Source organism: Saccopteryx leptura, chromosome 3 (genome assembly GCF_036850995.1).
Source record: "Saccopteryx leptura isolate mSacLep1 chromosome 3, mSacLep1_pri_phased_curated, whole genome shotgun sequence".
NCBI classification, from domain to species: Eukaryota; Metazoa; Chordata; class Mammalia; order Chiroptera; family Emballonuridae; genus Saccopteryx; species Saccopteryx leptura.
This window is the reverse complement of record NC_089505.1, coordinates 221,024,119-221,051,665: the sequence shown is the minus strand read 5'-3', so window position 1 is coordinate 221,051,665 and position 27,547 is coordinate 221,024,119. Positions and strand designations below refer to the sequence as shown.

Sequence of the window (27,547 nt, the reverse complement as noted above, 5' to 3'; positions counted from 1 at the left end):
TTATTTTTGTGAATGGTGTAAGTTGGTGGTCTAGTTTCATTTTTTTGCAGGTAGCTGTCCAATTTTCCCAACACCATTTGTTGAAGAGGCTGTCTTTACTCCAATGTATACTCTTACCTCTTTTGTCAAATATCAGTTGTCCATAAAAGTGTGGGTTTATTTCTGGGTTCTCAGTTCTGTTCCATTGATCTATATGCCTGTTCTTATTCCAGTACCAGGCTGTTTTGAGTACAATGGCCTTGTAGTATAACTTGATATCCGGAAGTGTGATACCTCCCACATTATTCTTCCTTTTCAAGATTTCTGAAGCTACTCGTGTTCTTTTTTGGTTCCATATAAATTTTTGGAATATGTGTTCTATATCTCTGAAGTAAGTCATTGGTATTTTAATCGATATTGCTTTGGGTAATATAGACATTTTAATGATGTTTATTCTTCCTAACCATAAGCATGGTATATGCTTCCACTTGTTTGTATCTTCCCTGATTTCTTTTATCAATGCTTTATAATTTTCTGAGTACAAGTCTTTAATATCCCTGGTTAAATTTATTCCTAGGTACTTTAATTTTTTGGTTGCAGTGGTGAAGGGGATTGCTTCCTTAATTTCTCTTTCTGACAGTTCATTGTTAGTGTATAAAAATGCCTCTGATTTCTGAGTATTAATTTTATATCCTGTCACCTTGCTGAATTCATTTATCAGGTCCAGTAGTTTTTTGACTGAGACTTTAGAGTTTTCTATAGACAATATCATATCATCTGCCAATAATAATAGTTTTACTTCTTCTTTTCCAATTTGGATGACTTTTATTTCTTTTTCTTGTCTGATTGCTGTGGCTAGAACTTCCAGAACTATGTTGAATAAGAGTGGTGAAAGGGGGCTCTAAGCCTTGTTTTCTTATCTTTAAAATAGAAAAATCAAAGTACCTACCTACAAAATGATTGTGCGACAATACATGCACTATACCTAGGACAGCGTGCAGCACCAAGTCCCCACAGGAAATGCACTCTATAGAATCCAATACTATCCGTTACTACTCCTACTGTTATTAAGGTGAACACTCAGGAGTCTTGAAAAGTCACTCAGAATGATGTCTGGAAGATCACTATTGGTCTCAGCCAGAATAATTTCAGTGGAAGTAGGGGAACAGAAGCCAGTTTACAGTGGGTGGAGATGTGAGTAGAAGTCATAAAAGCAAATATAGGAAAAGAAGATTATTGTTTCAAAATCTTTGTCAAGAAGGAAAGGAGAAAGAGATGATGGGAACTTGAGAGTGAACCAGAGTAAAAGGAGACATTTAGTTTGTGTAATGTTATCAATGGTTCTACAGCTGTTCCCTTCTTGGTCAGGGGCTAAAGCTGTCACTTTTCCACCCTGTCCCCACATAAGATGTCCAAAGCCCCCACTGTCAGGACAGCTGTCTATCGATAATGAATGGGAGGGGCTCATACTTGACAGCTTATCTTCAGAGCTCTTTCCATTCTTTGCATGGCCCCCAACAATGGAAGGTTTGGTATATTAATTTCTTAAAATGATACTTCACCTTACCATGTGTGATGTATTCTGAGATGTTTTTATTTCATTTTTGTCATGCCCCCCTGATCAATTTCATGAGTCACTAGCAGGTCTCAACCAGTGTGAAAACATTGGTTTGGGACCAAATTTCAAGATCACAAAGCCTTGTGGGTCCTGGAGTGAAAATTAATCACAGACATAAGTCATTTTTACTGATTCATATAGAAATATAGTCTTATTTTAAATCCTTTTAGCAAAGGCCAAGGATTTGATTAATAATTATAAATGGAGAGGATGAAACCACCTGTTACTCATTAACACCTCCTAGAGTTTATTGATAATGTATAGCAAAAGATGATCGAAGTTTGTTTGAGTGTGACCCCATTCTAAAAGGAGGGATCATAAGTCTGAACTTTTTAATTCCCCTGAAAACTTCTTCACTAGCATTGTGGTTGCATGACTGCAGATTTCACCATCATAGGCTGGTCCTGAATTTTCAGAGGTGGAAATTGCCAGAAGGCATCTGAATCATAATTAACCTTCAAGTCTAGGAAGCTCCAGCCATGTGGTTTTACAGCATTTCCTTAGTAATAAGGATTGTTCTCCAGAGCAAATCCCACAGCATCCAAGTCCAAAAAGATCCAGTGGGCTCTCTCTACCCATAACTTGACCTTCTTGGAAAATCTTGGTAAGCTGGAAACAGCTGGAAGCAACCACAACAGAGACCTCAGAAGCGGGCTTACACAGCAGGGTGTATATGTGTACTTCTCATTCTCAGCGTTGTGACTGGTAGAGATGCTGGAGTCTGTGGCCATTAGGAATGGTGAATTGAGTCTTTTGCTACATGAGAAAGAGTCCAGAGGAAAGAGAGTGTTAGAACATTGCACACGATGAAAGATGAGGGAGGGTACGGGTGAGGCCGGGTCAGGTGGAACTGAGAAGAGGAAGAAAAGAATACGAACCTTGGGTCTGAAAACTTTGTGTTGAGCTGTGACTTTGAGACTTTTACACCATATAGGAGACAATTAGTTGGGGAGACATAGGCATTTCTCGGACATGTATAAATGAAGTCAGAATAAGTAGAGTTGTTATCTTTGTTCCCAAAAAATAATTGGGCCAATTGTCATTCTTACATTGTAATCTGTCCTTTTAGAGTTATCAGTGTTCCATCCTTAAAGGGAGAAGGGAGGCATCATACCTTAACCCTTCTTTTTGTTCCACTATTAAGAAGTTGTGTCTGTTGTGCTGATTCTTGAGTCTGGTGGGAAGACTGACTCCCCTGGAAATGTGACCTGTTCTCCAGTAGCACACAAGATCCCCAGATGTGAGGGCAGGGAAATAGCAAGTCTGGCTTGTGCATTGGTGATGTTACTATCACAAAACAAATGACACACACACATTCAGACCAGTGCCTCGGTGATAAATTACCATCCGGAGATGAGACTAGATGGGCTTCTGAGAAGTAACGCTAGGATATGTGGCCAGTGTGGGACTGAAACCTCAGAGAGACTATGATGTGTCTTGATAGGATAGAGAGGATGCCAGAGAGAAGATTCTGCCAACAGTGTGAGTGTGCCATTGTTAGCTGGGGGTTAAAGGAGGACCCTGCCCTCCGACGTGAGTGTGCTACCATTAGCTGGGGGTTAAAAGGGGATCCTGCCCTGGGATGTGAGCATGCCATTGTTAGCTGGGGGTTAAAGGGGGACCCTGCCCAGCAGCATGAGCATGGAGGTTAAAGGGAAAACAGGGGCCCTGGCTGGTTGGCTGAGTGGTATAGTGTTGGCCCAGCATGTGGAAGTCCTGGGTTTGATTCCCGGCCAGAGTACACAGGAGAAGCGCCCATCTGTTTCTCTACCCTTCCCCCTCTACTTCCTCTCTGTCTCTTTCCCTCCCACAGCCAGGGCTCCACTGGAGGATGGCTCTGTGGCTTCTGCCTCAGGCACTAGAATGGCTCTGGATGCAACAGAGCGACGCCCCAGAGGGGCAGAGCATCGCCCCCTGGTGGGCATGCCGGGTGGATCCTGGTCAGGCACCTGTGGGAGTCTGTCTGTCTGCCGCCCCCTGCTCCTCACTTTGGAAAAATACCCCCCCCCCCAAAAAAAAAGAAAAAAAATGGAGAACAAGGATCCATCACCGAAGAAAATTAATAGAAAGGGGGAAAAAAACCTCCCTAAAACCCTAAATAGTATCAAAAAAGTTGTCAGTCACACACTTGATGTTCAGGAATAGAAAAGTAAAATCAGGTCTAGGGATCCCCAAGGTGACAAAAGTCACAGCCACATTGCCTTCTGTAAAGGCAACCCTCTTTGCTGGAGATTTCAGCAGGGGAACCTCAGCACTCTCCTGCCACTGGGTTTATCTTTTCCATAGTCATCAGTTCTACCCCGAACAAGTTTGGAGAAGGTCATTGGCCACCCTGTTTGGAGGTGAACTGAGTGCCAAGGGCTTATCAGTTGGGTCCAGGCAGTAAGCAGGCTCCCGTTGGTGAAGTGACTTTTCATGGTGGTGGAGCTGAGGTCTCAGGCAGCCAGCAGGGGATGTGAGGCCCAACAATTGGCAAGACCAGGCAGTGTCATCACCCCTAGACTTGCAGGGTCAGAAGGAAATGGCGGCTGGAGCCTGTAAGCTCTAGTCCACTAGCAGGATCGGGAAGTGGTGCTGAGGGAAAAGCGCAGGAAGGGAGCTCAGAACCAGCACCCCAGTCTTTCCTCCCCCTGAAGATCCTCTGACCCCTTGCCTCCCATCAGATCACCCCATCCAGGCACTAGCAAGGGAAAGAAGGTGGTGTTGTCCTTGGGTCCTTGGGGGGGCCTCCTGGGGCAGGGCAGAGAATGGATCTCAGGGCAGGTGAGTGGACCAGAGTAAGCAGTTTAGAGGTCTCTGAGGGCCCAGTGTTTATTTTTAGGCCCTAGCCTATGTGAGATACTTATATACAGCTATAGTAGATAGCTGATGGGGACCACATAAGCAGTGACACAAAACTAGCTCAAATGTGTGGCTTTTGTTCATCTCTGGAAGAGCAGCAAGCATATATATAACTGTCAGTACCATTGAGTCACAGATGTCAAGACTGTGGAACTTTTCAAATTTGAATATTTAAAGCATTTCACATTTTTTTCATTTTGATTTTTCCCTAAAAGTGCAAGGAGGGAATATTCCCTGAAATGTTACAGGTTTGCTCTTTAAGCTAGGGAAATCCCTTTATTCAGCATCTGATGTATATTTATTACTTTTGCTGCTACCCCTACACACACATGCACACACACACACACACACACACACACACACACACACACACACACACACACACAGAGTTCATCCTTTCATAAAGGCCCTGATCGTTGCTACTGATCAGGTGTGACTGGAGACCTCTCTCTCAGAGCAGCCGCCCCACAGCACAGCGCTGTGGTGCTGCAGGGAGGGAGCTGTTTTCCAGGTCCGACTTCCCGAAGACCCACACATGCAGCACCAGGAGCAACAGACTAACCCAGTTGATGACCTGCCCAGAAAAGGCGGAGAGGGCAGTGGAACTACACAGAATTTGTGGAGCATGTGTTTCTCACTATATTATTCCCTGAGGATGAGGAGGGAAAGCAACTCCACAGAAACATTCCCCTCCACCCCTTTGGATCTTAAAACAAGGCTAAGTACCCAGGACTTCTTAAAGGAGACTTCTGCATGTCCTCTTGTCTGCAGCTTCCCCCCATATGGCTTTGGCTGATATGCCTTATCCTTTGTCCCTATGAGCTCCATTGTTGACCTGCTGTGCTTGTGACTGGTTTTGCAAGGAGATTTAGCTCCCTCTTCAAAAGCGCAGGGCTAAGGCAGAAATTTCTACTTAGAGCTTCACTTCTTTGTCATAGTAGTTTGTCTTCTGTTTACAATGCAAATATCCTGGGAAGGAAAGCACACCAAAGCCTTCCAAGTCCTTTACATTGGACTTACACTCCAGGACCTAGAGGAGCTGGGCAAGAGATTGCCACTTCTGATTCATATTTCCTTTTAGGTTTCTTTCTCATTCTCTTTCCAGAACCCATTTTTAAAAGGGCTGCAGACCCTAAATAATCTGGGAGTGGAAGAAACCCCTCTAAATCTAAATAATAGGAGAGAGAGTAAAAGTCAGAAAATGCTCCTGCCTGGCTCCAAGCTGGCCCCAGCCTCCTCACCAATTAATAACAGAGTTGAATTAATAACAGAGACAGTGTGCTAATGTCTGGTCTTATAATTAGGTAACCTAGAGAGGGGAATGGTCAAAGCATGCCTGACACTTGGTATATTGCCTTGATTACAGTGTCTCAGATTTCGTTGGCTTTAAGGACAGGACATGGACAGAGGAGCACATTAGAGCAGCTTGTGTAGCTGAAGTTTAGTGCTTTAAGGGCAGGAAAAAAATATTTAGTGATGGTTTTATGACAAGATTTTGAGTCAAACACTAGTTAAATCCTAGACATGTACTCTGTACCTCATGTGGAAGAGTGGTGTTTGTCAATGAAATTGTTAAAGCATCAAACATTCAGTAAGTGCACTCCCCACTGATGCAAGCTGGAGAGCATGATTTTGAAATTAAGTAAGGAAATGAAGGGAGGGTGGCGCCATTTTGTATCCTGCTCTACATCACCTGGTAATTGAATCTGGCAAAGAAAAGTGGATTAGGATTCTCTGGATTTTGGAGACAAGGCAAAATCAAATTACCCAGAGGACAGCATCCCGACTGCCAGCATCATTGCCCATCTGACTTCCTCACTGAAACTGGCGTGCATCTCCTCTCGTGCACCTAACCCTAGACACGTGGGTTTATTGAGTTAACGTTGGTACTTCTAGTTCTCACTCTCCATCCCCTCTGATCCTCATCCTCCATGTATTTCTTTTTAAAACTCAATCACATGCAGATATTTTGCATGTACGTAGGTGAGGTGTGGCAGGAAAGGATCAGGGCTGGGATGTTCTCTGATGTGGGCTTTACAGTGTCTCAGGCAAGATTTGATAACTGTGAGATATTGTCTCTCCGGAAGGGTGCTGTCAGCAATGTGGCTGAAGGGACAGCATGTCTAGCTGCTCTGATGATGTCCTTCCACGCAGAAACTAGTGCTCTACCTGCAGGATAGACTGTGTGTAACAGCTGGTTCTGTAGGTTTATTTGGTCATGGCTCTTCCACTCCAGCTATGGTGTAGCTGACTTGAATGTAGCCAGGATGAATCATAATGTACAGTTAATGGCTCCTTTCATAAAGCTTCATGTTGTGAGAACAACCAAAAATGGCTTGTTGCCAGTAGTAATAACAGTTGTAAGCAAAAGCAGAGTAAATGTGAGTTGTAGGTACAAAGCCCTTTAGTATTGGTCCATTCAGGAGAGCTCACAGGAATATGAAGGATCTGAGGAGTGGGATTAAACTTCTCAACCATGTAACAGGTGTTTCCTTAGGTGGCATGCCCAGTGTGTAAAAATGGGCACAGAGCACTCTGCATAGTCACCATTCATTCTCGTTGCCCATGTAGGAGTGAGGGAGGGACTCTTTACAGAGGGAGTGGTTGTTCTGTATCAGATGAATTGGGAAATGAGTGACAGCTATAGGGAAAAAAGATCTCTCTGATGATTTTGGACAGCTTATTTCACAGAGACTTGTACCTGTGTCAATATAGAAAGCAATTTCTTTGGTCAGCTTCAGGCTAGGATACTGAGAATCAAATCAATATTTGGGCTCTAGAGAGAAAGGGGACTAGGTAAATAAATGATGTGATTACACTCATTTAGGGTTTTGAAAAGGAACTTTAAATGTATCTAGGCATAGGTTCTAATAAATGGCTTCTCTGTTATATATTGATGAAATGTAAAGGGAGAAAAGGCCTTTCTGGAATCGCTGTGGACTTCTTTCTGAAATAACAGGTTGTTATCCATCTGGAGGAAGAGCGGCTGTCTGGTGTCTCAGTGGCCAACTGCCCCTTCCTGGCCGGCTGATTTTTTCTGCAAATACTGGTGGCGCCAAGCAGGTGGCTATGGAAGCCAACTTTATGTAAAGGTCACCTTCATGGAAGCTTAACTTTATGCAAAGTTAAGTAACAATTTTAAGTAACAATTGATTTACTTTGTCATGTTCCAGATTCTCAAGATTTTAAATTCAATCAATAATTAGAAGCTTTACATGGGTCTGTTGGAAAATGTCACATGAACCCTGTGTGGCTGTAGGATACTGGTACAGGCATCTCTCTGGAACACAATGAGGGGAAATTGTGCTGCTCATGTTCATAGTTCTGACTGGTACATTTCCCTCAAATTGTAACAACTACAAACAAAGATTCATTCTTGTGTCCCTGTCCTTGTTAACATATGACCTGACATTTCTTCTGAAGACAGGAAGGCCTAGTAAGGCCTATATTCTCCTGGACAAAAATCTGGAACTAGAAGATGTTAGAGATCATTCAGGTTATCCCCTCATTTTGCATATGCAGAAACTGAAGCTCAGGAAGGTTAAAAGTTTGCTCAAAGTCACACAGCCAACTAGGAAGCACTTGGTCCTGTTTCTTCTGTCCCCTGGTCCAGACTTCTCTCTTTAAGGCCATTTCAGACTGCAGGTCATTGTGACTCTCCCACGGGTATGCATAGGTTCCTCCTGGGGTGTCAGCCCAGGAGCAAGCAGACTGCATTCCCTGTGTATCAGTGATGCTGACCGCATTAGTGAAAATAGAAATTCCAGGGGAATGGAGTCACCCAAGCAAAATCCAACTCAATGGGAGCATCATAAACCAAAGGGTAATGTCTATCTGACATTTTGTCCATGGCTGCATAGACCCACGATTTGATATCTCAAAATTTTTCAAGAGACCTTAACCCCTTAGTTTATTATTTCTTCACTTCTGAGGCCCTGGCTCTAAGTTTTCATCTCCCAGGAAATCAACTGTACTCTCACATGTTTTCATAAACCTGTGAAGCATGTCCAGACATGTCCAAATGTTAGATGCTGCAACAGAACCCAGTTACATCAGAGCACCATGGAAATGAGCCCGCTTACAACCAGATTGTACTGAACATGAATAATGACCCAAGAGCCAATGGTGTTCATACCACCTGGAGTTATTTATATTTTTATTGTCAATTGCCTCATAAATTAGAGATTTGCGTAAGTGGAGCCCTGTAGATGAGTTCATAAAATAAGCATTTAGTACAGCTATAGCAAGCAAAAAAAAAAAATCATAGTCGGCACGTGGAAACACCTGATACTGTCTTTGTGCCGTGGAGAAGAGGACATTGTTGGTCTGCAGAGAGGAGAAGCTGGAGAATAATTTTGCTGGGCAGTCTGATCAGGAAGGAGCACTAATTTCTTTGAAAAACCCAAGAACTAATAAATTAATGGTTAAGAAAGGGAAAAAAACGAAAAATAATCTAGGAGCAAAAATCCCTAGTTTCTGCAATGTAGTGATTTGAAGAAAAAGGCCTATTTAATATATCTTTTTATTCTCTTAAAAACATTTTTATAGAATTTATTGAGGTGACATTAGTTAATAAAATCTTATAAGTTTGAGGTGTGCAATTCTATAATGCATCGTCTGTATATTGTATTGTGTGTTCACCATCTCAAGTCAGGTCTCCCTCCATCTCCATTACTCCCCTTTGCCCTCTCCTACCTCCCCCCTCTTTTCCCTCAGCTAATCACTATACTGTTGTTTGTGCCTATGGCATTTTTTTTTCCTGAATCCCTTCACCTTTTTCACCCAGTTCCCCAGCCGCCCCCTCTGACAGCGGTCAGTCTGTTTTCTGTTTCTATGAGTCTTTCTCTTTTGTTTGTTAGTTTTATTGAAGCTTCCATATACATTCGCACCTATAGCTCACTGTACGCAAAATACCATATTTACATGGAGCAAACCATAAGTAAATGGCTGCCTATATTTACCTTTTCTTAAAAAAATCAGATTCATAGAAATGTAATTTTGACACCATAAAACCCACCTGTTTCAATTCAGTGGTTTTTAGTAAAACTGCCTGAGCTGTCAAGCAGCACCACACTCCAGTCTTACTCAGCACATGTCCATCACCCCAGAAAGATTGCTCATGCCATTTACAGTCAGTCTGTAACCCCCAGCCTCAGGCAACCACTAATCAGTACATTTGCCTTCTCTGTATGTATTGTATACAAATGTCTGAATGATATTTGTTGTAAGGTGAAACCTTTGCATCTTCTGAAATGGCCTGGCAGTCAAGTCTTTCCAGAGGGATTACATTGAGTTGGGTTTTGCCAGGTTGTCTGGAACAGGAAGGGCCTTGCTCATTGTGGGGCAGCTGTGTTAGGCTTGCTCACTGGTTTACTGGCTGCAGGCCCTTTGCCTGACTGATGCGTGAGTGCCTGGCTGTGCCACGTGTGTATGGCCTATGTATGGCTATGGGTGCTTGTGCTCAGAGGGACAGAGGATGGCGGATTGCCTACCCGCCACTGTGAGGGGCCATTTTGCTGTTTCTTTGCCGGAGAAGCGGTTTTCCCTGCCTGTGTGCTTGTCTGCCGTTGTGAGACTCTATTACATGGAATGGCCCAACCCTTTCTGGCTCCGCAGTTCCTCTAACGGCTGCCTGAATCCCTTGGTACTTGCCTGGCCTTGGCCACCAGCATTACACTTGATTTTAGAAATCTTTTTTACTCTGTGTTCTTCAGAGTGAATACCTTCTGCTGATTTGTTTCTTCTGTCATATCAGTTCTACTATTGAACCCTTTCAGATATTATGTTTTTTACTTCTAAAATATCAATTTGGTTACTTTTATAGTTTCTGTTTCTCTGCTGAAAACACATTGCCATTTATTTTAAAAGTGTTTCCTTTTATGTCATGGACTATAGTTATCATTGCTGACTTAAAGTCAACACCTTTTTCTGTAATTGCTAATTATTAAAACACCTAGGTCATCTCAGTATCTCAGTATTGTGATCTGTTGATTACTTTGAACATTGAAAACTGGCTCTATTGGCTTGCTTTTTTTGTATGTTGCATTTTGGATTATATAATGAATATATTGACTATTATCAGTGGTGGGATTCAGCCAGTTCTCTCCGGTTCGGTAGAACCAATACCTCATTTTTTTGTTGAGTTCAGCGAACCAGTTGTTAAAATGGCACTTGAAATCAGGGTTCTCTCTAAGGTGGGCACCTGGGCAGCCGCCCCATGTGGAAATCACAAATTTACATTCCTTACTCTTTTTGAACGTTCATCTGTGCAACAGCATATTCTAAGCACCCATAGTAATGTTCATGCCGTCCAAAGGTGAAAGAAAATTGCAAGTGAGGACGCCAATCAAGGAACAATATGGAAATATCTCTTTTATTTATTTATTTTATTCTTTTGTGAGAGGAGAGGAGGCAGACAGAGACTCCCGCATGTGCCCCGACCGGGATCCACCTGGCAAACCCACTAGGGGACGATGTTCTGCCCATCTGGGGCCATTTCTCTGTTGCAACCAGAGCCATTTTTTTAACACCTGAGGCTGAGGCCATGGAGCCATCTTCAGAGCCTGGGGTCAACTCTCTCTAATTAAGCTTTGGCTACAGGATGGGAGGAGATGAGAGAAAGAGAGGGAGAGAGAGAGAGAGAAGCAAGAGGAGGGTGGGTGGAGAAGCAGATGGATACTTCTCCTGTATGCCTTGACCAGAAATCAAACCTGGGACATCCACACACTGGGCTGATGCTCCACCACTGAGCCAACCGGCCAGGGCCTAGAAATACCTTAAATAATAGTTTTGTTGTTTTTTGTCAGATATTATTTAATATTTTCTCATTAATATTTTAAAACTCATAACATAATCTAGTTTTGTACACCTCTTTTATTGTTCTTATTTAAGTATTAAATGCATGAAATAATAAACTACCTTTCAGTATATCTTTTTTTTATACTTAAAATGTCATTAGAGCAGAGAACCAATTGTTAAATTATTTGAATCCCACTACTGAATATTTTGTTTTAAGACTCTGGATCCTATTTAATTTCTCTGGGAAAGGTTGACTTTATTTTGTTTAGTTTTAACCAAATTATTATGTTTAGACAGCAAATTCTTTCACTTTCTGTGGGCAAGTTTCTCAGGCCAGTTTAGTGTTAAAGCCTATTCCTAACAACAGACCAGAAGGTCCCCCAGGCAGAGTATATGGCCCATATGTGTCCTGTGGTTCTCAACAGACGACCCTCTGATTTCCCCGTCTGCATTGACTTTTTCTATCAATTATGAATGTTTTATCTTTTTAGCAACAGAAATTTCAAGAAAATGCAACAAAGAAAATCAAATCTAAAAAACTGGATCACCTCAAAGGCCAGAAGGTTATTGCAAGATGTGACGAAAATGGCTTTTACTTTCCAGGTAGTGGTATTATTTTGTAAGATTTCTTTGTTAAAGAACATGCTGTTGGGACCAGAGGCTCTCAACCCATGTTTTCCCTAGAATACTGACAGTTCATGGCTGTACTGAGATATTCCACTTCTGAAATGGAATGAGGATGGGGTTTTTCCCCATATAGTTGTGTGTGTATGTGGGGAGGGAATGGCCACAAAATTTATTTACTTTAATATCTTATTTGTTTACTACACATCTGCTATGTTCCATGTATATAATGCTTCTAAAGGGCTGGTCTGGTGTGGTGAACAGGCAGGTTGGAATTCTTGTCTTCATGAGGATTACATTCTAGTGAGGGAGACCAACACACAACCAAATAACTATGTAGGATGTCAGATACAGTGTCAAGATGTCAAAAGTATCAAGGTAACAGTTGCAATTCTAAACATGATGGTCCATGAAGAGCCTCCAGGGAAAGTGACAAATGAGTAAGGCCTTAAAGGAAGAGGGGCAGGCCATGAGATAGTCTGAAAGAAGAGAGTTCTAAATAGAGGGAACGGCAGTACCAAGTCCCAAGGCCAGACTGCCCATGGCACGTTGGCAGAAGAGGCCCGTGTGGCTAGACCTGAGAAGTTTGCCTGGGAGTTTGTGGAGCACATGATCCTAAAGTAATTGGCCAAGTGAAGTTCAAGTGAGAGCTTCGTGGATAGCTTCATAAATGAAGATCTAGAGGTGAAGAAAAACATTTCATGTCTAGAGAAATAAAATGGATTATGGCTAAAGCGAATGCAAAGGGAGGGTAGAGAGTAATGCGGCAAGTAGGGGCTGTTCAGTGAGGGTTGTAGTAAGAAGTGTGGATTTTATTGAGGGGCCACAGTCAAAGCAGGAAGAACACAATCACACTTGAAGGTTTTTTTTGTTTTTTTTATTGATTTTAATTCATTGTGTTTACATAGATTCTAGTGTTGCCCCGAATGCATCCCCCCTCCCCATATTCCCTTCAACATTCCCCTTGCCCGCCTCCCCACAGCGCCCTCCCCCTTCCCTTCAGGTTTGTCTCATCCTATCATCCCCCTTTCCTCTGTCCTCTTTTTCTCTAGTCCCTTTGATCTCTCCTCTGTCTCAATTCCATTCCTCAGTCCACATTGTTCATTGGATTCCTCAAATGCGTGAGGTTATATGACATTTTTCTTTCTCTGCCTGGCTTATTTCACTTAACATAATAGTTTCCAGGTCCATCCATGTTGTTGCAAAAGGTAAGAGCTCCTTCTTTTTCATGGCCCCATAGTATTCTATTGTATATATGTACCACTGCTTTTTAATCCACTCTTCCACTGATGGACACTTGGGCTGTTTCCAGATCTTGGCTATTGTAAACAATGCTGCCATAAACATGGGGGTGCATTTCTCCCTTTGAAACAGTGCTATGGTGTTCTTGGGGTATATTCCTAAAAGGGGGATAGCAGGGTCAAAAGGCAGTTCGATTTTTAATTTTTTGAGGAATCTCCATACTGTTTTCCACAGTGGCTGCACCAGTCTGCATTCCCACCAGCAGTGCAGGAGGGTTCCCTTTTCTCCACATTCTCGCCAGCACTTATTCTGTGTTGTTTTGTTGATGAGCGCCATTCTGACTGGTGTGAGATGATATCTCATGGTGGTTTTAATTTGCATTTCTCTAATGATTAGTGATGTTGAGCATTCTTTCATATGCTTATTGGCCATCTGTATGTCCTCTTTGGAGAAGTGTCTTCATTTCTTTCACCCATTTTTGATTGGATTGTTTGTCTTCCTGGTGTTGAGTTTTACAAGTTTTTTATAAAATTTGGTTATTAACCCCTTATCAGACATATTGTCGAATATGTTCTGCCATTGTGTAGTTTGTCTTTTTATTCTGTTCTTATTGTCTTCAGCTGTGCAGAAGCTTTATAGTTTGATATATGCCCATTTGTTTATTCTGTCTTTTATTTCACTTGCCCATGGAAATAAATCGGCAAATATATTGCTGCGAGAGATGTCAGAGAGCTTACTGCCTATGTTTTCTTCTAAGATGCTTATGGTTTTACGGCTTACATTTAAGTCTTTTATTCATTTTGAGTTTATTTTTGTGAATGGTGTAAGTTAGTGGTCTAGTTTCATTATTTTGCAGGTAGCTGTCCAATTTTCCCAACACCATTTGTTGAAGAGGCTGTCTCTACTCCATTGTATGCTCTTACTTCCTTTGTCAAATATCAGTTGTCCATAAAAGTGTGGGTTTATTTCTGGGTTCTCTGTTCTGTTCTATTGATCTATATGCCTGTTCTTATGCCAGTACCAACCTTTTCTGAGTACAATGGCCTTGTAGAATAACTTGATATCAGAAAGTATGATACTTCCCACTTTATTCTTCCTTTTCAAGATTGTTGAGGCTATTCGTGTCCTTTTTTGGTTCCATATAAATTTAGAACACACTTGAAGTTTTAAAAAGGGCTCTCCCGCTGCTGTGTGAGGAGTGGGTTAGGACATTCCTCGGGGCCCTGGCTTGGGCCGTAAGTAGATGGCGATACCTGGAAAATATGGTAGTGTAGACAGGAAGATAATGATGAACTATATAGGTGCACTGCTTTTGTGTAGATGTCTCAAAATCTCTACCTCTAGACAGATTTCCTCTTCAGACTCAGAGTTAAAAGAATAATTCTTTTCTTATGTTTAATTAAATTTTATTTTTAAGTGAGGAAAAAAATGCTTCAGCAGGAGTTTTAGTTTCCAGCAGTCATATACATAGAACTAACAACTAGGACATTTTCTTTGAAATTTGATACACAGGTATGTGCTTTGGAGTAGATTGGGTAAGAGTGCCTCTGGGTCTGAGCATTTGAGATGAGCTCACAGCCGAAGGCAGAAAGTTCAGGACCTGAAGCCCTGTCTTTCTGGGGCTCAGATCTGCTAGGAGGTGATGAGAAGAGGTTTTCTCAATGAACAGAAGGCTCCCTGACTAGTTTCTGAATGTTAGTCCTGGAGAGGGGTCCCAGGAGAATTTGGCAGTTGAATGAAAATGCTGGAAAAGACTGAATTCCAAATGACTGGGTTTAGGTTTTGGGATTTCAGGACCTATATGCTAGCCAGAGTCCCAGAGAAAAGTGGGTTGGCTCAGAGTCTTCCTCAGCGCCCTCCTGTGTAATAAGGAAAGGCTGAGGAGCCACAGCTGCCAACCTGGGGAAGTAGAAGAAACAAGTAGCACAGGGTCACATGCAGTCCCTGAGGCCATGTCAGCAAGGATCACTGCCCTGGTGTTTCTGTTTTGTTTTTTTTAGATATGCAATTAGAAGCAGAGAGCACATACTCCTAATAGCTGCATGGGATTGGGCTGTTTGAGAATTTTTAATTTGTAACTGTGATTAAACTCAAATTAAGTCAGTTTAGAAGAAATAAACATTTGAATTTAGCCATGAAGTCAGTAATTTTGGTTAGCGGAGTCAGTGCTAACTGGTGGGAAATGTGTGAATAATGTGTAAAGAATATTTCAAAAACCAAATTGAATATTTTAGTTTGATAAGAAAGCATGCACAATGGAAAGCTGATTTTCATGTTTATGTATGTTTAAAAATAAAAAGATTTTCATTTATTTGGTTATTTAATACAAAAGACATGGACTCAGGATGAAAATCAGCAGTTTCTTTGCCAAGGTCGGCCTGTGAGCAGGGCAGATGCCAGGCATTCAGGTTGCAGGAGCCCCCAGAGATGGGCCTGTTCTGTCCCCAAGCAAGTTCCCAGTGTACCTGTCACTGCCCAGGGGGGTTCCCATGTCAACACTTTCCCTTAATATTTATACCCCTTTATAGAGGAAAATATACATTTCAACTCAGCTAATGACAAAATATGCGAACCTAGCCCAGGCGTCTTCCTTTCCTGTTGTAGTAATCACCGGGGAGAACTAAAAGTCCCAGGAACATCTGGGTTCTTTCTCCCGCCCGTTTTGGTCGTGCATTCTAGGTTAGCTGCGGGATGTGCCCAGCCTCGTCACCTTGTCATTTGTCTAATAGTAATGGAAGCTGGTGATGGGAGTCTACATTTCCTTTACACTTTACAACTTAACAACATTGATTTTTAATATCCAAGCATTATGAAAGAGAATATGGCTAAAATAAATAAATAGGGAAACCATGGTAGGAGGTATCCAGGAAGAGATGTTTCTAAGAATGTTCTAAGATGTTCTCTATCAGGATGGTTGCTGGTGATGCTGGACGAGTAAGCTTCTGCCCATTTTCAGGGCCTCCCAACTCCGCAGTCTCCAGACCAGAGAGAGCATTGTCTTCACGGTTTGAAGGCAACCATTATATGGTGTCCAATGCTATCAGGTGGGGAAATCCAAGGGGCACATTGATCTAAACAGGCAAAGGATGGCAATCTAGCACAGCCCACAGGATGAGGCCAGCCTAAGGGAATGGACATTACTTGTCTTCATATTTTTATTTATTGATTGAGTATATATGGAGAGGAAAGAAGAGAGAGGGAGTGAAAGAAACATCAATTTGTTGTTCCACCTATTTATGCATTCATTGATTGATTCTTATATATGTCTTGACCAGGTATCTAACCCACAACCTTGGTTTATTGAGATGATGCTTTAACCAACTGAGCTACCCGACCAGGGCCATATTTTATTTTAACTTTGATTCCTTCCAGGGGTCGTGAAGAAGTGCATAAGCCCCACCCATGCTCTGGTGCACTTCAGGTACGGAGACACCAAGGTTGTGCCCATCTCCTTCATCACGCCTGTGGGAGGCGCCATGCCCTGCCCACTGCTCCAGGTACCTGCTCTACCACCTGTTCCAGGTCTCTTCTCACCATTCCCAGCACCCTGAGGATGGTGTGACATCTGTTGGGCCCTTTGCTGAACTCTGGTTGGGCACTTACAGAGAGCTAGCATTTGGATGGGAGAGTAATGGGCCCCTGCTCCTATGATCGCTTGCCTGTAGATTTCTTTGCTCATGTCCCTGATCTGCTAACACCCTGTTAAGTAGCTCAGGACTGCACTTGCCACTTCACAGATCAGAGACGGTCAGGAAAGGGACTCGCTGTAGCTGCAAATGCCCTTGAAACTTTAACTATGAAGAGTATATTAAAATAGATTTAAAACAAGGGCAGGGATCATGCTTTCCTTGACACCAAGACCAGAGATTAGATCAAAACCCCCCAGAACTCTGCTGCTGTAGTTCTTGGACAGTGTGAGCCAGGAGGAAAAGCACTGAGCACTCTTCTAGGATATTGCCTGGTTTTCTGTTCGCACCTCCCCAAGCCAGACCTGGGGCACATCTGTGCATCTTCTCATGACAGTTGATCTTTTCCATTTGTCAGATGCCTAGCAGCCTCTATAGGTCCCTTCCCAAGACTTCCTGCTGAAGGCTGTGTCTTTGTGACTTCTCCCCATATAGTCCAGCTGTGTGCTTCGAGCAACGTTAAATAAGTCTGATCCTTTCCGGTGTCTGAGCAATAGCCCTTCAGACACATGAAGATAATGTTCATATCTCTCCTTGGTCTTCATGTGACACACTCCAGGTTCTTTCCATCAGTCTTAATAGGATAGGTTTCCAGACCTTTTACAATCTTGCTGGCTGTCCCTGGGACCCTACTTACTACAATGAGGCCTCCCCAAACTGATCACTAAATTCCAGGGGTGGCCCAATGAGTACAAAGATTTTTGGAACTATTGACCCTTCCTGAGGAAAAAAAAAATGTACTTGAAATTTAGAATCCTGGGGTGTTTAAAAACAAGCTTACATTAATATTGTTGATAAACAAAATGTCTGTATGAAATATGTTCTCATCTACAGGTCGGAGATTATGTATTTGCCAAAATAGTGATACCCAATGGATTTGACTTCTATGTCCCTGCCATTGTCATAGCACTTCCGAATCAGGATGTGGCCGAAGATAAATTCTACACAGTTTTGAAGTCTAACAACCGGAGAGTAAGTAGACCTGCATTTAGAAAAGGACTCTATCACAGGCAGGAGGTGCCTCCTTTAGCCCTGCCTTTCTTGCGGGCCACACCTAGCTCTGCAGAAATTACTTCCCTGGCTGTACCTATTCTCCATGTGGTTTATATTCTGCCCATGTGACACAAAATCTGCCCTTACGGAGATAGCCACGGCCCCCCTGCTCCTCCGCTGAGTGGCCTTGTGACTCCCATTCTGCGCCCACACTGGGAGCTCACTTGGCTACTTCAGTGTCTTTCCTGTTTTTATAGCTCTGCTCTCTCTTGCTTCCTCTCACTGCTCAGAAAGCTCCTGCCTGCTTCCTGCCACTCCTCCTGATGGGTTTTTCCTAAAAATTTTAGAAAAAAAACTTTACCATGTACAAATTTAATGATGTCACTTGCTTACTTGAGCACCCCCACCCTCCCCCACCCACACATTTCTCATCAACTTCAAGAGAAAGTGCATCTTCAGATGTAAAGTATGACAGCATAGGGGATACAGTCAATAATACTGTAGTGACTATGGATGGTGTCAGGTTGTTACTTGAACTATCAGGAGGATCACTTTGTAAAATCTAACCACTATGCTGCCCACCTGAAACTAATACAGAATAATATTGAATGTAAACTGTCATTGAAAATTTTTAAAAAGTAAGTGTAGCTTGACCCAAGCATGTTTCCAGCTATGAGCTTGGCTTCCCGCCCCACGCACTGCTGCTTCCTCAGCACAGTGGTCTTGTCCGTGCCCCTAGACTTTAACTCTTCCTGGTTGTTTTTCCCATCTCCTTTCCAGGAGCACTACTGTCACTTGGTTGTAACTTCCTGGTGAGGCCCTCAGGGTCCCCAGCACACTGTACCACCCACTTCCCACACTAGCTTCCTCACCAACCTCCCAACCCCTTAAATGCAAGAGCTGTGGCCTAGTTATCTTTGCACCATAACCCAGCCCCCAGTAACAACAACAACAAAAAAAGGATCTCATAGTTGCTTTTTAAATTATTTGAATAAATGATGTTTCTAATGGAAATAAATGCTTAGATGGACTACTCAATATGACTGAGAAATAGATTGGTGAGCAAAAAAGGAACAAATAAAACCACAGTGGCTAACTTTATTAGGCACTTCGCATGTGGCACAGGTGCTAATCCCACTGCTTTCCCCAAGGCGAACAACTGAGTGCTCAGAACTGTGTGGAGTGGGAACTGTCATTATCCCCATCGTTGGAGATGGAAACTGAAGCAGAGCAGTTTAGTCACACACAGAGTGAGCTGTGGAATGGGCATGTGACCTAGGCAGTCTGGCTCCATGGCCTGCACCCTAAACCTCTGTGTCTGACTGCCTACCATACAGAATCAAAATATAAGTCAATTCACTAGTCCTAAAACTCACAAAGAGTGAAGACCATCAGAGCCAGTGGGTCCAGAAGCACTGAATCCAATCTGACAGAACAAAGGGAGGAAGGGTGCCTTCTCATCCACCAGGAAAATCCCTGGGAGAAAACAGACTTTCCTGGACCTGTTTGGATGACAATAAAGAGGCGGTCTGGAAGGGCACCAGGTAGCACTGCCATGGGGATAGCTATCAGGCAAAAGAAGAGAAAGCAAATCAAGGGTTGACTAAAGAGACATCCCTAGGCATGTCCCCAGAGTGTGGGGACATATGAAACAGTTGACTCAAGATTGCTGAGCAAGAGACTCAGAGCCCAGGAAGGAGCCTGGATTTACCCACAGGACAGTGGAGCCCTAGAGAACAGAGTGGTGTGGCCAGGCGATGGACGCTGCCAACAGTTCTGATGGAGATGCTGGACAACTCACAAGGCTGCAGGTGGGGCATCCACCAGGGGACAGTGGTGACAGTTTGTAGGTCTAGGAAAGAGATGGCCAAAGCCAAAATAAAGATAGGGTGATGTTGGGCGAACAAGTTTGTAACAAGTGTGTTTAGGTTAGCGCGCTTGTACTGGGGCAGCACCATGTGTGTGTGGTCTATGGAAGGCTGCGGGTGCTTGTCCTCAGGGCAGCAGATAGCAAATTGCGAATGGCCTGCCGCCTGGGGAGGGGAGATTGTTTGCTCTTGATTGCAGAAGAAAGGGTATTTCTGCCAGGCCTGTTTTGCTAGAGTGCAAGCCCCACGGAAGCTGATGGGGGGGGGCAGTGAGTCTGGTAAATCCAGAGGGGGTCAGGGCTTGGGATCCCTGAGTGACAAGGAAGCTATTTTCCCTGCCTGTTTGCTCATCTGCCGTTTGGAGACTTTAATAAACAGGATGGCCTACCATCCTCCGGCTCCACTGTTCCTTTACCATCTCCCCGAATTCAGTGTGAATCTGCACGGCCATGGCGGTGGCCACTGGCCTTACATCTGGCATAGTTGGCAGGATTCAGATCAAATGGTATGGAGCGCTGACACCTTGAGGAGTCGGGTACACGAGTGGTCATTGCTCCCCAGTGTGTGGTTCTCTGTGGCACTCCTTTTAGGGGCCGTGGGCTGAGTGTTTTTTACTACTCTGCAAGAGGAAACCAGGAGTTCTGAGCAAAAAGCTGCCCAAGGTTGAAAGCTCCATAAAGAGCTGTAGATCTGAGAATTGCAAGTCAGGCTAAAGGCTGAGAACCAGCAACAGCCTGAACTGGAGTGAGCTGATGGAAACTGGATGGAAAAGAAGGCCAACTGGGTTTGAGAACTGCTGAGCACAGGCGGCGCCTGAAACTGGAGCAATCTACAGGCTTATGAGTTGCGGTTTGCCCTGGAAGTTAAACTTCAGCAGCAGCAGTTATTGGAGAAACAACTGAGGGTTCAGCTTCAAGCTGAGAACCAGCAGCCACAGGAGCCAAAGATGGAGCTGTGTCGGTGGAGTGGCTCTGAGTTCATGGGAGTGCACATTTCCAGCTCCTCTGCTGAGGATGAGGAGACTCAGGCTGAAGCTGCTGCCCACACACTCAGAGCTTGGACAATGGTGGTTCAGAAGGTAAAAACCCAGCAGAAAAAAGTCCCTCTGGCAGCCACAGCCTCCTCCCCAGGTAATAGAACACTATGTGGTCCAGCCCTACTACCCAGGCAGAGCTGATGGAGTTGGAGGCACAGTTCAGGCAAAAACCCACTGAGCCCCTGGTAGCCTGGTAACTGAGATTGTGAAACACAGGGATGGATGGCACCAAGCTCTCTGGAGCAGAGATGGAGAGGCTGGCCACTGTTGCTGCACGTTCCTCCTTGGGGCAGTGTCTTCAGAGCTGCCATGATGTCAGGGATGAGAGGGGAGGCCTGAGGTCCTATATGAACCTAGCTGCCTATAATGGACCTTTACCTTGGTGATTTGCACAGACAGCTGGGCTGTCTATCATGGACTGATCACTGAATGGTATAATGAACTCTGGGACTACAACCAGAGAGGTGCACTGGCTCCCTTGTGAAATGGACATGCTGCTTTTAGACAGTTTAAAAGACCCTATGGGGGGAGGGGAGCAGCTTCAGTGGAGGCCCTCCTGCACCAGGAAGCTGCTCACATCCAGTTTAAGAAAAGCACCAAGGACACTTTATGGTTTCTATGGACACAGCCCTGGACTACACAGGCCCTCCCATCTACCGTGGAGCAGGGGGCTAGAGAAGGGCCTCCAGTTTGCACCTTGGGCAGAATGCTCAGGGAAACACTGTAAAGGGCACATTTCTAATTGTTATAATTATATAACTTATACTATTGCTGTAGTCTGTTTGTTTATGTAATGTACCTCATTCCTCCACAGGGATAGCTGTGGTGTTGATTGTGAAACAAACCATAAAGGGGTAGAATGTTGGGCAAACAAGTTGTAACAAGTGTTTTTAGGTTTGCTGGCTTGTATTGGGCAGCACTGTGTGTGTGGTGTATGGAAGGCTGAATGTGCTTGCCCGGAGGGCAGCAGATTGCAAATTGAGGATTGCCTGCCTCCACGGGGAGGGGAGATTGTTTGCTATTGTTTGCTGAAGAAGGGGTATTTCTGCCCAAACTGTTTTGCTAAAGAGTGCTGAGGGGCTTGTGAGCCCTGCTAAGGCTGGTGTGGGGCTGTGAGTCTGGTGAATCCTGAGTGAGAGGGAAGTGGTCTTCCCTGCCTGTTTGCTCATCCGCCATTGCGAGACTTTAATAAATGGAATGGCCCACACCATCTTCTGTCTCCACTGTTCCTTTACCATCTGCCTAAATTCAATGCAAATCTGCGTGGCCATGGCAGCACCCACCAGCCTTACAGGTGGCAGTTGTATAAATGTGTGTGTGTGTGTGTGTGTGTGTGTGTGTGCGCGCGCGCGCACCTACTGCATCCTATGTGAATGACTTGGCAAATGATCCAGGATATGGAGAAATGACAGAGAATTCAACCATGACTTTTTTTAAGTATGACTCTGAATAGGATAATGGCTAGTTGCTCTTATAATGGGTTGAGCTAGAATAAAATTACATCTGAATCGTGGGCATGTCTGATTTAAATTGAGTTAACTCTTTGATATTACAGGAATTTTGCCCTAGGAGTGCACTTATAAAGATCAGCCAAAACAAGTATGCTCTCTCTTGTTCTCACATAAAGTCGCCTCCCGTTCAGGAGGATCCAAAAGTGTAAGTGGACCCAACTGTTTACTCCCTGAATGTTACTTATATCTTTGCCAGTTTCTGAGTTGAGATCTCTAATCTCTAAGTCCTCATGGAGAAAAGTAGAGGTGGGGGACTTTTTGCTTAAAATGTAGGTTCTATGATTATTCTTCCTTCATTGTCGTAACTTTTACCTGCTGGTTATTGGTCTATCTGGCTCTAACCTCAAATCCAACATTATTTTATTGACCTTTGAGAATAACACTCTGACCTCTGCATTAACATGAAGGAATTAATCCCCTTTTATTTGTAAGGACTCAGGCCTTCTAGTGAAGTCTATAGAGCATTGGTTAGATTAGGTGGTTGTTAGGGCCACTCACCTCTCTGTCTGGTGTATTGAGAGTGAGGTGCTGGCCATGGCTTGCTTGGACCCAGGTGAGTGTGTAGGGTTGGGCAGTGGTTTCCAGGAGCAACAAGGGTGTGAACTTATTTTCATCTGAGGCAGTATGATTGCTAAAGCTGGAAAGGTGAGTTAAAGAAGAGTCAGTAAGAGTAAGCTGAGGCCTAGAGAGCAGGCAAGACTCAGGCTGTGGGGCCAACCAGGGTGGAGTCAAAGCCATGACCTTGGAGGTAAAGGATGGTTTTGAGCAAAACCGGGAGAAAGGGGTCAGGAAGTCCCCTCTAATTTCACTTGGAGTTTGTGGGTCTCCTTTGGCGGCGCAGAGATAGAGATGGGCTCCGACTCAGGTGGTACAGAGTGGCTCAGCTATTTCCCTGAGCAGCCGACAAACAGAGGCCCGGGCTGGCTCCCCCACCAGTGTGGGGCTACTTGTCATAGTCACCAAATCTGTATCCTAAAATAATTACTAGGACACTTAACTCTGTTTTGGATGAGGTGGGTGAAAAAGTCATTTAGCAGGGCCTTTCTGGCAAGGTGACTAGGAAGGCTGCGGGTGAGGAGTCCAGAGCAGCGTTCCCTTGCAGAGCATTCAGGCCAGGCCACCAGCGTTGTGGTGGGCGGGGCCAGAGCCTGCACAGCGGAGCACCTGCCCTGCCCTCCTGTCTCCTCCGTTTCCTAGTGGAGTATCTTGAACTTGGACTAAGTCAGTGTCTGGAGACTATAATAGGGTGGCAGAGCAGCATCTGGCTGAGTGTTGTGGAAGCTTTTCTTTGATCATCATCCCTTTCTGCTCTTTATTCTAATCATGACAACCTGTATTGTTTTATTCTTAGTCCAGAAGTAATGCATGCTTACTATAATTTAGAAAGTAAAGAAAAAACAAAAGGAATATAAAAACCATCAAGTCCCACATTTCAAAAGTAATCACCATCTACATTTGCTATATTGTCTTCTAGAGTGTTTTCTGTGTTGATTCTTATTACTTAAATTAAAAATCTTTGTTTCTCTTTATCATTGATGACAGTTGCAAAAAATGTTTTAAATGTGGAAAAGTGACAATTCCACTGGAATCCATTTCCCTGGGAAACTATTAGACTGATACAAAGGTTTCCAGTCTTTCTTATATATTCACATTCTTTAATAACAAGAATAAAAAGTGTTGTAACTTTTTCCCACTCAACACTATATTATTTGCAACTTTGCATGACAAGGATGCCTCTTGTATCATGATCACCCGCTCAGATTTGATTTTCAGGTGGTCCATAATTTACACGACCAAGCCCCTGCTGAAGGCTAGACACACTGCTTCTTGGTCTCTCTTGCTCTTCTTCTTGGGTTCCTTCTGAGATCTTCTTCCTGGGATCCTGCAGGTAGCTGGGCAGGCGTTTCCTCTACCTCACTCTTCAGGCACTTTCACTATACCTGAAAAAGTCCACTTCCCTCTCCCTCTTCCTTGTGGCTATTTCAAACGTTATAGGTTAGGGACTGGGCTGTGATCCATCCTGACCCACAGAAAATAGAGACATCCCCTGAAAAGGAAAGTGCTTGTGTCAACTTAGTTTGCTCCGGAGGGAGGTGGCAATTTGAATAATAACTGATGGTAATGTTGTGGATTAGAGTTTAGATTTCAAAGAACAGGGCTTGTAATTACAAACTGGTAGTGAGATTCAAGATGAATCTTGAGGACCTGGCCTCAGAGAATTCACACAGGTGCTGGCCTTATAATTAAAGGTAATTTTGGCTGTGGCCTTCTGGGAAGCCTTTTTCCAATGCTACTGCTATTGTTCAGGCCATTTCTTTTATTATGGTAAAATGTACAAATATAACATAAAATTGACCATTTTAAGTATACATGTGACATTAAATACATTCGCATTGTTATATGGCCATCACCATCATCCATCTTCAGAACTTTTTCATCCTCCCAAACTAAAATTTTGTCGCTATTGAACACTAACTCCCTATTCCCTCTTTCCCCACAGCCCTTGGCAACCACCATGCTACTTTCTTTCTCTATGATTTTGATTATTCTAGGGATCTCACATAAGTGGAATCACACAGTATTCTTCATTTTGTGACTGGTTTATTTCACTTGGCATAATGCCCTCCTGGCTTATCCATGTTATAGAAAATACTAGACTTCCTTTCATTTTTTAAGGCTGAATAATATCCCATTGTATGTATTTACCATATTGTGGTTTACCCATTTATCTGTCAATGAACACTGGCTTGCTTTCACATTTTGACTATTGTGAATAATGCTGCTGTGAACATGGGTGTGCAGATACCTGTCTGAGTCACTGCTTTCATTCTTGTGGGAATATACCCAGAAGTGTCATTGCTGGATCATATGGTACTTCTACTTTTAATATTTTGAGGACTGTCACACTGTCTCCCACAGCAGCTGTACCACTGCACATTCCAGCAGCCATTCACCAGGACTCTGGTTTCTCCACATCCTTGACAACACTTGTTATATTTTGGTTTTATTTAGTTTCCTTTTGATAATAGCTATCTTAATAGGTATGAAGTAGTGAAGCCAATTTTTTACTCTCTCTTGGAAATTACCTCCAAGGTCTCTGAGCCAGTCTTTAAAAAGTTATCACATGTGCTAAACTTTTTGAAGAGGGATTTGATCAAAGTAATTTTCTATTTAGAAATAACTAAAAATCTTTTCCCACTGTATCATTTCCTTGACAATTTCCAAAAGCCTCCAAACTAGCCATCATCAAAGTTATTCAGAAGGAAGGCTGAGTGATCAAGATGGCAGATACAGATTATGAAAACAAAATATGGTTTATGCCCTGGCTTCTGGTGCATTGGATAAAGTGTTAGCCCAAAGCACTGAGGGTGCTGGCTCAAGCCCAGTGTCGACCATACCAAGGGCATCGGCTGATCCTAAGGGCATCAGCTAGAACCCCAAACTCACCAGTTCGAGCCCTGGTCAGGACACATATGAGAAGCAATCAATGGCCCAACTAAGTGGAACAGTGAGTTGATGCTTCTCTCCCTCTCCCTCCCTCCTCTTTCTCTCTATAAAATATATGGTTTCTCTCTATATATAAAATATGTATTTTAACACCAGGCAGCTGGTGTCCTTAAATTAATCTGAAGGCTGTAAAAAAGGCGAGTTTCCAACATGGTGTGCCATGATGGCATGGCTAAAAAGAAGTCAAGGTGTTCTCTAGAGTGAAGTGGTTACTAGGAGAGGGGGTCCTGGAGGTAGGGGAATAAAGATGGACAAATATATATCATCCATAGGTCAGATATAAAACTGAGGCTCATGGACATAACTAAAAGTGAAATGATTACCTGGGGGAAAGGGTGAGGGGAAGGGAGAAAAGAGAAATAAATATACGGTGACAAAAAATTATTTGACTTTGGGTGATGGGCATACAGCACAGACAGCAGCTTAAAGGCTATAGAGATGTTCACCAAAACCTTATGTACTCTTGTTGATCAATGTCATCCCATTAAATTTAATTTCAAACTTAAAAATTTTTTAAAAGTCACTTTCTTTGAAAGAGAACATTTCTATTTCTGAATAAAAATTGCCCAGTATATTGTCTTTCTTCTTCCTTTTTTTTTTTTTTTTGTGTGTGTGTGTGTGTGTGTGTGTGTGTGTGTGTCCTTTGACCAACATCTCTCCATTTCTCCCACCTTCATCCCCAGGCCCTGGAAACCACCATCCTGCTCAGTTTCTATGAGTTTGGCTTCTTTCTTTCAGATACCACATATAAGAGACATCATATATAATATTTGCTTTTTCTGACAAATTTTGCCTAGCATAATATCCTCAAGATCCATTTATATTATCACAAATGGCAAAGTTTCTTTCTTTTTTACTGTTAAATAATATTCTGCTATGTACATCACATTTTCTTTATGCATTCATCCATCAATGGACACTTAGGTTGTTTCCATGTCTTAGCTATTGTGAATAATGCTGCAATGAGCATAGGCATGCAGATATTTCTTCAAGATAATGATTTCATTTTCTTTGGCTATATACCCAGAAGTGGAATTGCTGGGCCATATGATAGTTCTATTTTTAATTTTTTGAGGCTCCTTAAGACTGTTTTTCATAGTGGTTGCACCAACATGCATTCTCACTAATAGCGCACAAAGGTCTTCTTTCCTCCACATCCTTGCCTACACTTGTTATCTCTTGGCTGGGATCTCTCTGCAGATGCAGCAGCTGTCAAGACCAGGGTAACTTGATTTCCATCTCTTTAGGGAGGACATGGACATGATGAAAAACTCAACTTGCCTAGTATGCCCAATCAAAGAAGCTGGCACTGTGGATTTACAAGAGCTGAGACAGGAGAACCCCAGAAGAAAGAAAAAGAAACCTGCCAAGAGGTTGCCTCTCCAGGAGGTGGTGACGTTGGATCCAGGTGACCCTTCCCATGGCGACAGGTCTCAAGAATCCTCCTTTAAGAGACACCCCAAACTCAAGGTGGGCAGGAGATGGCATTGTTTATCACCAGAACACCCTGAAATCTCCTTCAAAAGTAGTACATACTAGATTACCCCCCAGTTTCTAGGCCCGGTTAGGTCCCAGTACAACAAAAACTTTAATACCTTAAGTAAAGCTGACATCCACTTCTCCAGAGAAGGTCCAGGGCCTGAGGTTTAGGAATTAGTCAGCCAAGCCCTCGCTGCCACAACTTCACCTGAGCAGCCCGGCCCTGCGCGCATAGAGCCACTCACAGCAGCAAAGGGCTGAGGACTGTCACAGAGAAACCTTAAAGCAGTCTAGTAGCAGCATGTTTGAGAGAGCCGTGTTCCTCCAGGGCTGCCCAGACCTGAGTCAAGCCCTTTGACACTGTG

General features: G+C 43.4%; 1 protein-coding gene across 1 annotated transcript in view; it reads left to right on the top strand.

Moving 5' to 3' along the window:
- Positions 1-27,216, top strand: part of VWA3B (von Willebrand factor A domain containing 3B) — a 225,207-nt gene extending 197,991 nt beyond the window's left edge. The window contains 6 exon segments of the mRNA XM_066377626.1: positions 11,728-11,839; positions 16,475-16,599; positions 17,623-17,760; positions 22,241-22,341; positions 26,951-27,173; positions 27,176-27,216. Of these exon segments, the coding sequence (XP_066233723.1) occupies positions 11,728-11,839; positions 16,475-16,599; positions 17,623-17,760; positions 22,241-22,341; positions 26,951-27,173; positions 27,176-27,214 (738 nt within the window). The 3' untranslated portion in view covers positions 27,215-27,216.
- Positions 27,217-27,547: the final 331 nt, after the last annotated feature.